The sequence below is a fragment of the Aegilops tauschii genome, chromosome 7, assembly GCF_002575655.3.
Source record: "Aegilops tauschii subsp. strangulata cultivar AL8/78 chromosome 7, Aet v6.0, whole genome shotgun sequence".
Taxonomy (NCBI): Eukaryota; Viridiplantae; Streptophyta; class Magnoliopsida; order Poales; family Poaceae; genus Aegilops; species Aegilops tauschii.
The window spans coordinates 40,490,178-40,501,992 of NC_053041.3; the positions used below are offsets into that span (position 1 = coordinate 40,490,178).

General features: G+C 42.3%; 1 protein-coding gene across 1 annotated transcript; it reads right to left on the reverse strand.

Annotated features, from left to right (window-relative positions):
* Positions 1 to 464: 464 nt before the first annotated feature.
* Positions 465 to 1,618, reverse strand: LOC109757327 (uncharacterized). The gene has a single exon (XM_040395414.3). It carries the CDS (start codon positions 1,539 to 1,541, stop codon positions 1,278 to 1,280), a length of 264 nt encoding a protein of 87 aa, XP_040251348.1. The 5' UTR covers positions 1,542 to 1,618; the 3' UTR covers positions 465 to 1,277.
* Positions 1,619 to 11,815: the final 10,197 nt, after the last annotated feature.

The window sequence follows — 11,815 nt, forward strand, 5'->3', positions numbered from 1 at the left end:
ATAGGTTGATTGAACAACTGTACAAGGCCTAAGTTGTTATGCTCGTAATAAAAACTTATTGAATATTGTACTTTAGGATTACCCTAAGAGGATCATAAGCCTAGCATTAGAGCACCTAATTTACATATGACAGAAGGGAATTTGTGATTTCTTACTAGTACGTAGGGAAACCTTGTTTCAGCCCTAGCTTTTGTCGGAGGTATCTGAAAGTGCGCATGACTTTCCTTACCCTCTGCGTCCCTAGAGAAACACTAAACATCCGCATGATCTTCCAGTTCCATAACACTCATAGGAGCAAGATCCTCGCACAAGTAGGCAAATCACCTGAATCCCCACTCGGCTAAAAGCATCTACAAACGGACCTAGCAAATCCGACCCCTAAATTCCCGCGGTGATCGGAGGCATCCGTTTTGAGCCCCTATTTATCCGTCCATGTAGCCTCACTCCTCATTTTCCCCCTCATATGTCCGGTAGAGATTGGTGGAGATGAAGAGAGAGAACGAAAAGAAATGAATAAAGAAAGAGAAAATGTGGTCCGGCCGAGCCACGTCCTACGTGGTGGACTGACCGGGTGTGTGATTTTGTTTAGTTTATATTTCATTTTCTTTTTTTTAAAGGGTAATACCAAAGCAACTAGTTCATTCTTTCTTAGAAATACTTCATTATTTTGATTTTGTGCCGAGATTGGCGCTTCCATGCGTCAATCAGCTGAGTGGCTCTCCGGATCAAAACCATAAGACCCAGTCGTATAGGATATTTTTTTCTCAAAACATAGAGGAAGCTCCCAGGCAGTCCCAATGGCCGTTGATTGACTACTGAGCGCACTTCGTCGGTGGATGATAGACTACACTGCCTGTGTTAACCAATGGGGCAGAGGACTGAGAGTTTGCATATAAAGGAGCTCCTTGAAGGATTAGGCATGCATGCAAAATAGGAGTGGTTTTTTAACTGCCCACAAATCAACAAACCCTGGCTTGTGTGCAGAATTGTAGCATCTGAGACTGTAGTTCTGTCGTCTGCTCACCAAGATCTTGTTATTTTCCATATATACATACTTTTCAAATAGATACAGAACACGAGTCAAAATAAGTACTGACTAACTAAATGATCTGTGTTTCTCGGCGTAAAACAGAAAACAGAAATATATCCAATTAAATTTCCTTTCACATGTAAAATAGTACGTACGATCGAATGAACAAATAATCATAAGCTCAGATCAGACTGGGTCGATTTATCAAAGTGCTATACAGATCAAAATCAAGAAACGGACAGGATGCTCAGTGCATGACGACCGTGTCGAAGCAATTGAGCCCATCGAACGCGAGCTCGAACCCAGCACGCTGTTGCGCCGTCGACTTGCCAGAGAAGAACCCTTGCTCCTTCTCAGCGTCCGCCATGCTAGCCACCGCCGCTGGCTTCGTCGCACTGCCTCCAGAGACGGACATGCTGTTGATCTTGCCGGCGGTGAGCACCGATGTGTTGTAGACATCGAGGGGCGCCTCGCAGAAGACGAGCGCTGTGATGAACCTCTCCATGGCCATGGTTCCTCTGATAGCAAAGCTTCGATCAGGTAGTTTCGCACGAACGAACGATTCCTTGCAGCTGCTTTGTGGAACGAACGGACAGATTCTTGTAGTTTGGTGACCGAACTGAGCGCCGGGGGTGGGGATTATATAGGGCCGCAGCCTGGACCTGTGCGTGCCGGCCGGTTTCCAGTTCCAAGTGGGAGGGCACGCGGAAGCTGAGGACGCACGTGCTGGAGCCGGAGTCCAGAGGATTAGAGGATGGAGTCTACTTGGTCAGCGCTTGATCTAATCCGATTCGTGACGTGAGGTCGAAATGCCCGCCACCGTCGGATTTGAAATTTTCCTTTGACTTTTTTAAAGGGGATATTACTTTGCCTTGTGTACTGATTCTTCGGTCTAACACTACTTTTAAGATTTAAATTTTGTAAAAGAACATTCGGACCTCAACCTTGGAGTGTGTAGGTGTCCGGACGGAAACTGAACCTGTTACTGTGCAGTCCAGCGCATGGCGCAGTCCGGCCTGGCGGCTCGAACCCAAAGCCCGATGTTTGGGCCAGGCTCAGGCTCCTATTTTGGCCCAAATCAAATACCTGAAAAAGGCCCAAAACACCTTTAAATATGGTTTTAATAAAAATATCGTTGTAATAATAATTTATATACCCTGAAAATAACTAAACATTTATTATTATTTAATACAAGAAATACACTATTTTTTGTTTTGGGCTGGGTCATGCTTGAACTTGGCTTTTCTGAATTTATTATAGCCCCGCATGAAAAAGCTTATGTCCGAGAAACGCCCATGTCTTTCACTACAATATGCCCATGTCTTTCACTACAGTTATTAGTAGAATGCCCGTGCGTTGACACAGACCTTTTAGAAAAAAAAATTACCTGTTACATATATAAACATAATGCATGTTAAATTTTAGATGTGTAGAAAAAATGAATTCGACTTTACTTGCAATCTATGTAGGTAAAATAATTTAATTCGAGGACGTATACTAACTCATCTGATGCACACAAAAAAAGGAAGGGGTTGAAAAATATATAACAACTCTACCGGTCACTGCGTTACGAATCATAGGTAGCACCTGGACACCTTTATATCTAGGTGCTATCTATCAAATGATCGGTGGTCTCACGGAGCTTGCCCATTGATATTATCAATATTAATTAAAGGCAAAACATGGAGGATTTTGTTCCCTTAAAACTATTGTGTGAAGATGCTACAACCGGAAACTTGATTGCATTACACGACTGCGTTGCAAACTGTTTCATATGAAATTAGGCGCTTGAAATCGTACGAAGGCCCCCTCTTTACAATGCACCAAGTATTTGGTTGACTGCTCACCGGACGGGGCTCGCAGAGCCGATGCTTATTCAGCTGGAAGCAAGTACACGGCGTACTAGACTATTGTATTCTGGAAAGAAACAGAGACGAAAAGTATGCGGCAGCTCACAGGGAAAGCGCAATGGAAAATACCTGGTTGCCGTCGCATGAGCAGACGGTCAAACCACGATCAGAGCTTCACTCCGTACTAGTCGCCGTTGCCGCTGTTGACTCGCTCCGGCGACCACTCGACCGAACCGACGATGAAGTGTTTATCCGCTCGACCGAGAAGGCGTACGCGACTTTCGGAGTTTTTCGGTTAGGCACGCGACTTCTCTATTCTTTGCTATCTTTTGTTTTTGTTTTAGTTTTGCTTCTATCGATCCAGAAGAACTCAAGGCCATCGTCAGGAACAACCCACACCTATATAATTACATTTGTTAATGATACTCTCCCTAGAAATACATTTGATAACGACATATAGTGATATCTAGTCACGTTCCACTTTAATAGAAGAACCCGCATCTCAAACTGTAAGTCTCAACCTATATTTTTAGGGAAACAACAGGGCTCTACTGTTTTTTAATCAATGTTTGGAAAAAAAATAGAAAAAGCCAGTCTATAAAAAGAGAGAAAAAAGAACTTTACGTCAAAGCGACCTACAGCTAAGAAAGCAAAATAAAGTACAACAACAACCTAAAATCTTAAAAGTGTGCGCGCACTATTAGAGCATGGTTAATAGCACAACCTGCTGCTGGCTATAAACCCCTGCCACATCATCTATAAAGCCTTCCCACACAGTAAGCTGGGTTTTAGGTTGGCTCTAAGACTGACCCTAATAAAGACATGGACATTTAATATTTGCATGTGTATATCACCTCTTGTGATCTAATACGAACAACATCTTTGTGGCACCAAGCTATTTGGAGCGAGGGAAGGATGGATTTCACGCGCGAAGGTGGAAGGAGAAGCGCACGAGGCAAGGGAGACGCACGGGATCGGAAGCGGCGGCGCTAGCCTCGCATCGGGCCGCAAGCGGGCGGAAGGTTCTCGCGTTCTGTGTCTTAGCCCGACGCTTCACGAAGAGCCCACTCCTTCTCTCTCCTTTCTTTTTTTTCTCCAGCTCAGATTTTTGCTGACGTGGAGTCCGTTGCAGCCTGCTGAATAGGACAGTTGTACTTGCTCTTATGCTTGATCGAGCGGCCGGCTCTTACACATGCATGCATGCAGTCTTGTAAACCAAATTTGTCTTTATTCGTGTGACGTGGCACCTACTGATAAGACGGTCATGTGGAATGGGCATCCCATTTAATTTCATGTTTGATGGATGTGTACATGCATTTATTCGGGTTTTTAAAATTTTAAAAACCCATATCTTGCAAACCACTCATCGGAATTCAGATCCGTTTTCATCGTTCGAATCATCATGACGAGATCTTCAAAACAAGATCCCGCATGGGTATATTTCGACGAATTTTTTTATGCCAACTTTTGTGCTATATAGTTTAACTATATTACTACATGGTGCAACTTTCCCCGGACGGGCTTTGACCAGTGAACATCTCCACCCGGTTGTGGTAGGTCAGCCCATAGGAACACTTGGGAGCAACGTCCGGGCCAATCCCACAGCAAGATCCCCCCCCCCCCCCCCCCCGTGTAGACCCGACGCGGCCGTTTCCCCCCTCTAGGTGCCGGCGGCGGCGCCGTCCATGATGGGGGCCACACCCCAGAGACGCGTGCTGCCTCTCCAGACATGCCACCACACCTTACGGCATGTATGAGGGCCCGGTGTGACGCTCCGGTGGCATTGCTACCCCCCTGGGACCCTCGTCCCGCCAAACCCTGCAGCGGTTGACCACGAGAACTAGCCCTTTGACTTTCGTCGGACGGGCTTTGAACAGTGGACCTCTCCACCAGGTTGTGGTAGGTCAGCCCATATGAACACTTGGGAGCAACGTCCGGGTCCAACCCACAACAAGATCCCCTCCGTTTAGAGCCGACGCGGCCGTTTCGCCCCTCCAGGCACTACTGCAGAATTGGGCTTTAGTTCCCCCCTTTAGTCCCGGTTCAACACGAACCGGGACCAAAGGCCCACTACGTGGCACGAGCCCGCGCCGGGGGCTGGGAGACATTTAGTCCCGGTTGGTAACACCAACCGAGACTAAAAGGTTTAGGGGTTTATGGTTTTATGATTTATTTTTTCTTTTAATTTTGTGTTTTCTATTTATTAATTCTTTTTCATTTGAAACACATTTTACGCTACTACATATTGTGCACGTTACACATATATAAATAGAATTTCTCGTAGAACCGATCATATATATATCATCGAATTTGTCGCACACGACCATTCATGCTTACACACACACACACACACACACACATATATATACAATTTGCACTAGTAGAAAAAGAGGCTTCCATACGCCCCCATTAGTCCCCAAAACAATCGAACCGCGACAAAAGGGGCCTTTAGTCGCGGTTCGGGAGGAGACCCGCGACCAACTATCTGGGTCCAGCGCGCTCGGTCGACAGCTGGCGGACGGGAGGGGCTTTAGTCCCGGTTGGCCTGGCCAACCGGGACTAAAGGTCCCCGAAGGCCTTTAGTCGCGGTTGGCTAGGCCAACCGGGACTAAAGGCCCATCCAGCTGGCGGACGGGAGGGGTTTTAGTCCCGGTTGGCCAGGCCAACCGGGACTAAAGGCCCATCCCTATATATAGGACTCAGCTCACTTCACTTCACTCAGCTCACTTCATAATTTTCAGAAGGGGGTGGTGGGTTTGCTTTTGGTTCCTCCTATGCACACAAGGTGTTCGATGAAATGCCCGAGAGCCTGAAACAAACATGATATGAAGTGTCCGAGCCACACTTGAGCTTTCTCATTTATTTTTCCTCCGCGATCGCGGTTAGCAACTTGAACCTTTCATGTGTCATTGATAAAATATGCATGTGCGTAGTTCATTGTTTAATTTGTATTATTTCTAGCTAGTTAGTTTAACAAATGCATGATGGTTAATTATATACTTTATATAATAATAATGCAGATGAATCGGCAATGGATGTACGGTCCCCGACTCTCCGGCGAGTTCACTACGGGTTTGAAAGATTTCCTCGTAGTGGCAAATGCGAACAAGCAGCAAGGTTTTATTATCTGTCCATGTGCTGTCTGTAAGAATCAGAAGGGTTACTCCTCCTCAAGAGACATTCACATGCACCTGCTTCGGCACGGTTTCATGCCAAGCTATAATTGTTGGACCAAGCATGGAGAAAGAGGGGTTAGAATGGAAGAAGATGAAGAAGGGGATGATATCGATGACAACTATCATGATCATTTCGGTGATACTTTCATGGAGGATGATGCTGAAGGTGGGGAAGGGTTAGGTGAAGGTGAAGAAGAGGCACATGATGAGCCCGCTGATGATCTTGGTCGGACCATTGCTGATGCACGGAGACGCTGCGAAACTGACAAGGATAGGGAGAATTTGGATCGCATGTTAGAGGATCACAAAAAGTCGTTGTATCCAGGATGCGATAATAGTCTGAAAAAGCTGGGCTGCACACTGGATTTGCTAAAATGGAAGGCACAGGAAGGTGTGGGTGACTCATCATTTGAAAATTTGCTGAAAATGTTGAAGAATATGTTTCCGAAGAATAACGAGTTGCCCGCCAGTACGTACGAAGCAAAGAAGGTTGTCTGCCCTCTAGGTTTAGAGGTTCTGAAGATACATGCATGCATTAACGACTGCATCCTCTACCGCGGTGAATACGAGAATTTGAATGAATGCCCTGTATGCACTGCATTGCGTTATAAGATCAGAGGCGATGACCCTGGTGACGATGTTGAGGGCGAGAAACCCAGGAAGAGGGTTCCCGCCAAGGTGATGTGGTATGCTCCTATAATACCACGGTTGAAACGTCTGTTCATGAACAAAAAGCATGCCAAGTCGTTGCGATGGCACAAAGAGGACCGTAAGTCCGACGGGGAGTTGAGACACCCCGCTGATGGAACGCAATGGAGAAAGATCGACAGAGTGTTCAAAGATTTTGCAGCTGACGCAAGGAACATAAGATTTGGTCTAAGTACTGATGGCATGAATCCTTTTGGCGAGCAGAGCTCCAGCCATAGCACCTGGCCCGTGACTCTATGCATCTACAACCTTCCTCCTTGGTTGTGCATGAAGCGGAAGTTCATTATGATGCCAGTGCTCATCCAAGGTCCAAAGCAACCCGGGAACGACATCGATGTGTACCTAAGGCCATTAGTTGATGAACTTTTACAGTTGTGGGCCAGACCTGGTGTACGTGTCTGGGATGAGCACAAAGGAGAGGAATTTGACCTACGAGCGTTGCTTTTTGTAACCATCAACGATTGGCCTGCTCTCAGTAACCTTTCGGGACAGACAAATAAGGGATACAATGCATGCACGCACTGCTTACATGAGACTGAAAGTGTACGTTTGGTTAATTGTAAGAAGAACGTGTACCTGGGTCATCGTCGATTTCTTCCCCGAAATCATAACGTAAGAAAGAAAGGCAAGCATTTCAACGGCAAGGCATTTCACCGGCCGAAGCCTGCGGAACGTACTAGTGCTGAGATATTTGATATGGTCAAGGATTTGAAAGTCATCTTTGGAAAGGGTCCTGGCGGACAATCAGTTCCGCGGGGAGTTGACGGGCACGCACCCATGTGGAAGAAGAAATCTATATTTTGGGAGCTAGAATATTGGAAAGTCCTAGATGTCCGCTCTGCAATCGACGTGATGCATGTTACGAAGAATATTTGCGTGAACCTGCTAAGCTTCTTGGGCGTGTATGGGAAGACAAATGATACAAAGGAAGCACGGCAGGACCAACAACTTTTGAAAGACCCAGATGACCGGCATCCGGAATGGTTTCAAGGTCGTGCCAGCTACGCTCTTACCAAAGAAGAGAAGGTCATTTTTTTTGAATGCCTGAGCAGTATGAAGGTCCCGTCTGGCTTCTCGTCGAATATAAAGGGAATAATAAACATGACGGAGAAAAAGTTCCAAAACCTGAAGTCTCACGACTGCCACGTGATTATAACGCAATTGCTTCCGATTGCTTTGAGGGGGCTCCTACCGGAAAATGTTCGAGTAGCCATTGTGAAGCTATGTGCATTCCTCAATGCAATCTCTCAGAAGGTAATCAATCCAAAAGATCTACCACGGTTACAGAACGATGTGGTCCAATGCCTTGTCAGTTTCGAGTTGGTGTTCCCACCATCCTTCTTCGATATTATGACGCACCTCCTGCTCCACCTAGTCGAAGAGATTTCCATTCTCGGTCCTGTATTTCTACACAATATGTTCCCCTTTGAGAGGTTCATGGGAGTATTAAAGAAATATGTTCGTAACCGTGCTAGGCCAGAAGGAAGCATCGTCAAGGGCTATGGAAATGAGGAGGTAATTGAGTTCTGTATTGACTATGTTCCTGACCTTAAGCCGATTGGTATTCCTCAATCGCGGCACGAGGGGAGACTAAGTGGAAAAGGCAAGATCGGAAGGAAATCCACGATATGTATGGACGGTCATTCTATGACTGAAGCACACCACATAGTTCTGCAAAATTCCAGCTTTGTGGCTCCGTACTTCGAGCAACAGAAGAATATTTTACGCTCGGACAACCCGGGGAAGCCTGAATCCTGGATTAGAAAGGCCCACATGGAGACTTTCGGCAGTTGGTTGCGAAAACATTTAATGAATGACAATGATGTTGGAGATCAGCTGTACATGTTGGCCAAGAAACCATCTTCAACTATAACGATTTTCCAAGGGTACGAGATAAATGGGAATACATTTTACACCATCGCCCAAGATAAAAAGAGCACCAACCAAAACAGTGGTGTCCGCTTTGATGCAGCAACCGAGAATGGGCGAAAGGTCACATATTATGGTTACATAGAGGAGATATGGGAACTTGACTATGGACCCTCCTTTAAGGTCCCTTTGTTCCGGTGCAAATGGTTCAAGCTAACAGGAGGTGGGGTAAAGGTGGACGAGCAATACGGAATGACAATGGTGGATTTCAACAATCTTGGTTACCTTGACGAACCATTCGTCCTTGCCAAAGATGTCGCTCAGGTTTTTTATTTGAAGGACATGAGTAGCAAACCGAGGAAACGGAAAGATAAGAAAACGATCAGTACATCATGCGATGATCCAAAGCACCACATTGTTCTTTCAGGGAAAAGAAACATCGTGGGAGTGGAGGACAAGACAGACATGTCAGAAGATTATAATATGTTTGGTGAAATTCTGCCCTTCAAAGTGAACACTGACCCAAGCATTAAGTTAAATGATGAGGATGCTCCATGGATACGGCACAATCGTAAGCAAGCAGGGACACAAGGGAAGAATTGATGTGTAATAATTTATTGTACCAAACTTTGTATTTGGTCGATGAACTGAATGATGTATCAAACCTTTTGTCAAACCTTCAAGGGATCGATGAACTGAATTTTTTGATATATTATTTGTATTTTTAAGATTTTAAAATGAATTAGTTTTATTTTTCTGATTTTTTGATATATAATTGTATTTTTAAGATTTTCAAATGAATTAGTTTTATTTTTCTGATTTTTTTGATATATTATTTGTATTTTTTAGATTTTAAAATGAATTAGTTTTATTTTTCTGATTTTTTGATATATAATTGTATTTTTAAGATTTTAAAATGAATTAGTTTTATTTTTCTGATTTTTTGATATATTATTTGTATTTTTAAGATTTTAAAATGAATTAGTTTTATTTTTCTGATTTTTTTGATATATAATTGTATTTTTAAGATTTTAAAATGAATTAGTTTTATTTTTCTGATTTTTTTGATATATTATTTGTATTTTTTAGATTTTAAAATGAATTAGTTTTATTTTTCTGATTTTTTTGAAATATAATTGTATTTTTAAGATTTTAAAATGAATTATTTTTATTTTTCTGATTTTTTTGATATATTATTTGTATTTTTAAGATTTTAAAATTAATTAGTTTTATTTTTCTGATTTTTTTGATATATAATTGTATTTTTAAGATTTTAAAATGAATTAGTTTTATTTTTCTGATTTTTTTGATATATAATTGTATTTTTAAGATTTTAAAATGAATTAGTTTTATTTTTATGATTTTTTTGATATATTATTTGTATTTTCAAGATTTTAAAATGAATTAGTTTTATTTTTGTGATTTTTTGATATATAATTGTATTTTTAAGATTTTAAAATGAATTAGTTTTATTTTATATGAAAAAGGACCTTTAGTCCCGGTTCGGGAGGCGGACCGCGACTAAAGGGTACTCTTTAGTCGCGGTTGTTGTCCCCAACCGCGACTAAAGGCTCTTTCTGCGCGGGAGCGAAAGCGGCGCCAAAACCCTTTAGTCCCGGTTGGGGAGGCGGACCGCGACTAAAGGTACCCTTTAGTCGCGGTTGGTCACACCAACCGCGACTAAAGGGTACCTTTAGTCGCGGTCCGCCTCCCCAACCGGGACTAAAGGTATGTCTATATATACTGCACTTAGCAGTTTCCGCCACTTCCCATTCTCCTCTCTCGACGCCGAAGCCCTGCCCCGACGGCGATCGACGCCGAAGCCCTGCCCCGACGCCGATCGACGCCGAAGCCCTGCCCCGACGCCGACGCCGACGCCGAAGCCCTGCGCGCCGCCGCCCCCGTCCCCAGTGAGCGCCGCCGCCGCCCGCTGGCCCTGCCTGCCGTCCTCCGCGCGCCTCCCGCCGCCGGAAAAGGAAGAAGAAGAAAGAAAAAGGAAGAAGAAGAAAGAAAAAGGAAGAAGAAGAAGAAAAAGGAAGAAGAAAACAAAAGAAAAACAGAAGAAAAACAAGAAAAAGGAAGAAAACAAAAGAAAACAAAAGAAAAAGGAAGAAGAAAGAAAAAAGAAAACAAAAGAAAACAGAAGAAAAACAAACAGAAGAAAAAAACAGAAGAAAAAAGGAAAAATGAAGAAGAAGAAAGAAAAAGGAAGAAGAAGAAGAAAAAAGGAAGAAGAAAACAAAAGAAAAACAGAAGAAAAACAAGAAAAAGGAAGAAAAAAGGAAAAAGGAAGAAAAAAAAGAAAACAAAAGAAAAAGGAAGAAGAAAGAAAAAAGAAAAAAGAAAACAAAAGAAAACAGAAGAAAAAAACAGAAGAAAAAAGGAAAAGGAAAAAAGGAAGAAAAAAACAGAAGAAAAACAAAAGAAAACAGAAGAAAAAGGAAGAAGAAAAAAAGAAGAAAGAAAAAGGAAGAAGAAAAAAATGAAAACCAAAAGAAAGAAAAAGGAAGAAGAAAAAAAGAAGAAGAAAGGAAGAAGAAGAAAGAAAGAAGAAAGAAAAAGGAAGAAGAAGAAAGAAAGAAGAAAGAAACCAAATGAAAAAAGAAGAAAAGAAAGAAGAAAGAAAGAAGAAAGAAAAAGGAAGAAGAAAAAAGGAAGAAGAAAGAAAAAGGAAGAAGAAAAAAAAAGAAAACAAAACAAAAGAAACCAAATGAAAACCAAAAAGAAAGAAGAAAGAAAACCAAATGAAAACCAAAAGAAAGAAGAAAAAAAGAAAGAAGAAAAAAAGATAGAAGAAAGAAAGAAAAAAAGGAAGAAGAAAAAAAGAAAGAAGAAAGAAAGAAGAAAGAAAAAGGAAGAAGAAAAAAAGAAGAAAGAAAAAGGAAGACGAAAAAAATGAAAACCAAATGAAAACCAAAAGAAAGAAGAAAAAAAAGGAAGAAGAAAAAAAGAAGAAGGAAGAAGAAGAAAGAAAGAAGAAAGAAAAAGGAAGAAGAAGAAAGAAAGAAGAAAGAAACCAAATGAAAAAAGAAGAAAAGAAAGAAGAAAGAAAGAAGAAAGAAAAAGGAAGAAGAAAAAAGGAAGAAGAAAGAAAATGGAAGAAGAAAAAAAAGAAAACAAAACAAAAGAAATCAAATGAAAACCAAAAAGAAAGAAGAAAGAAAACCAAATGAAAACCAAAA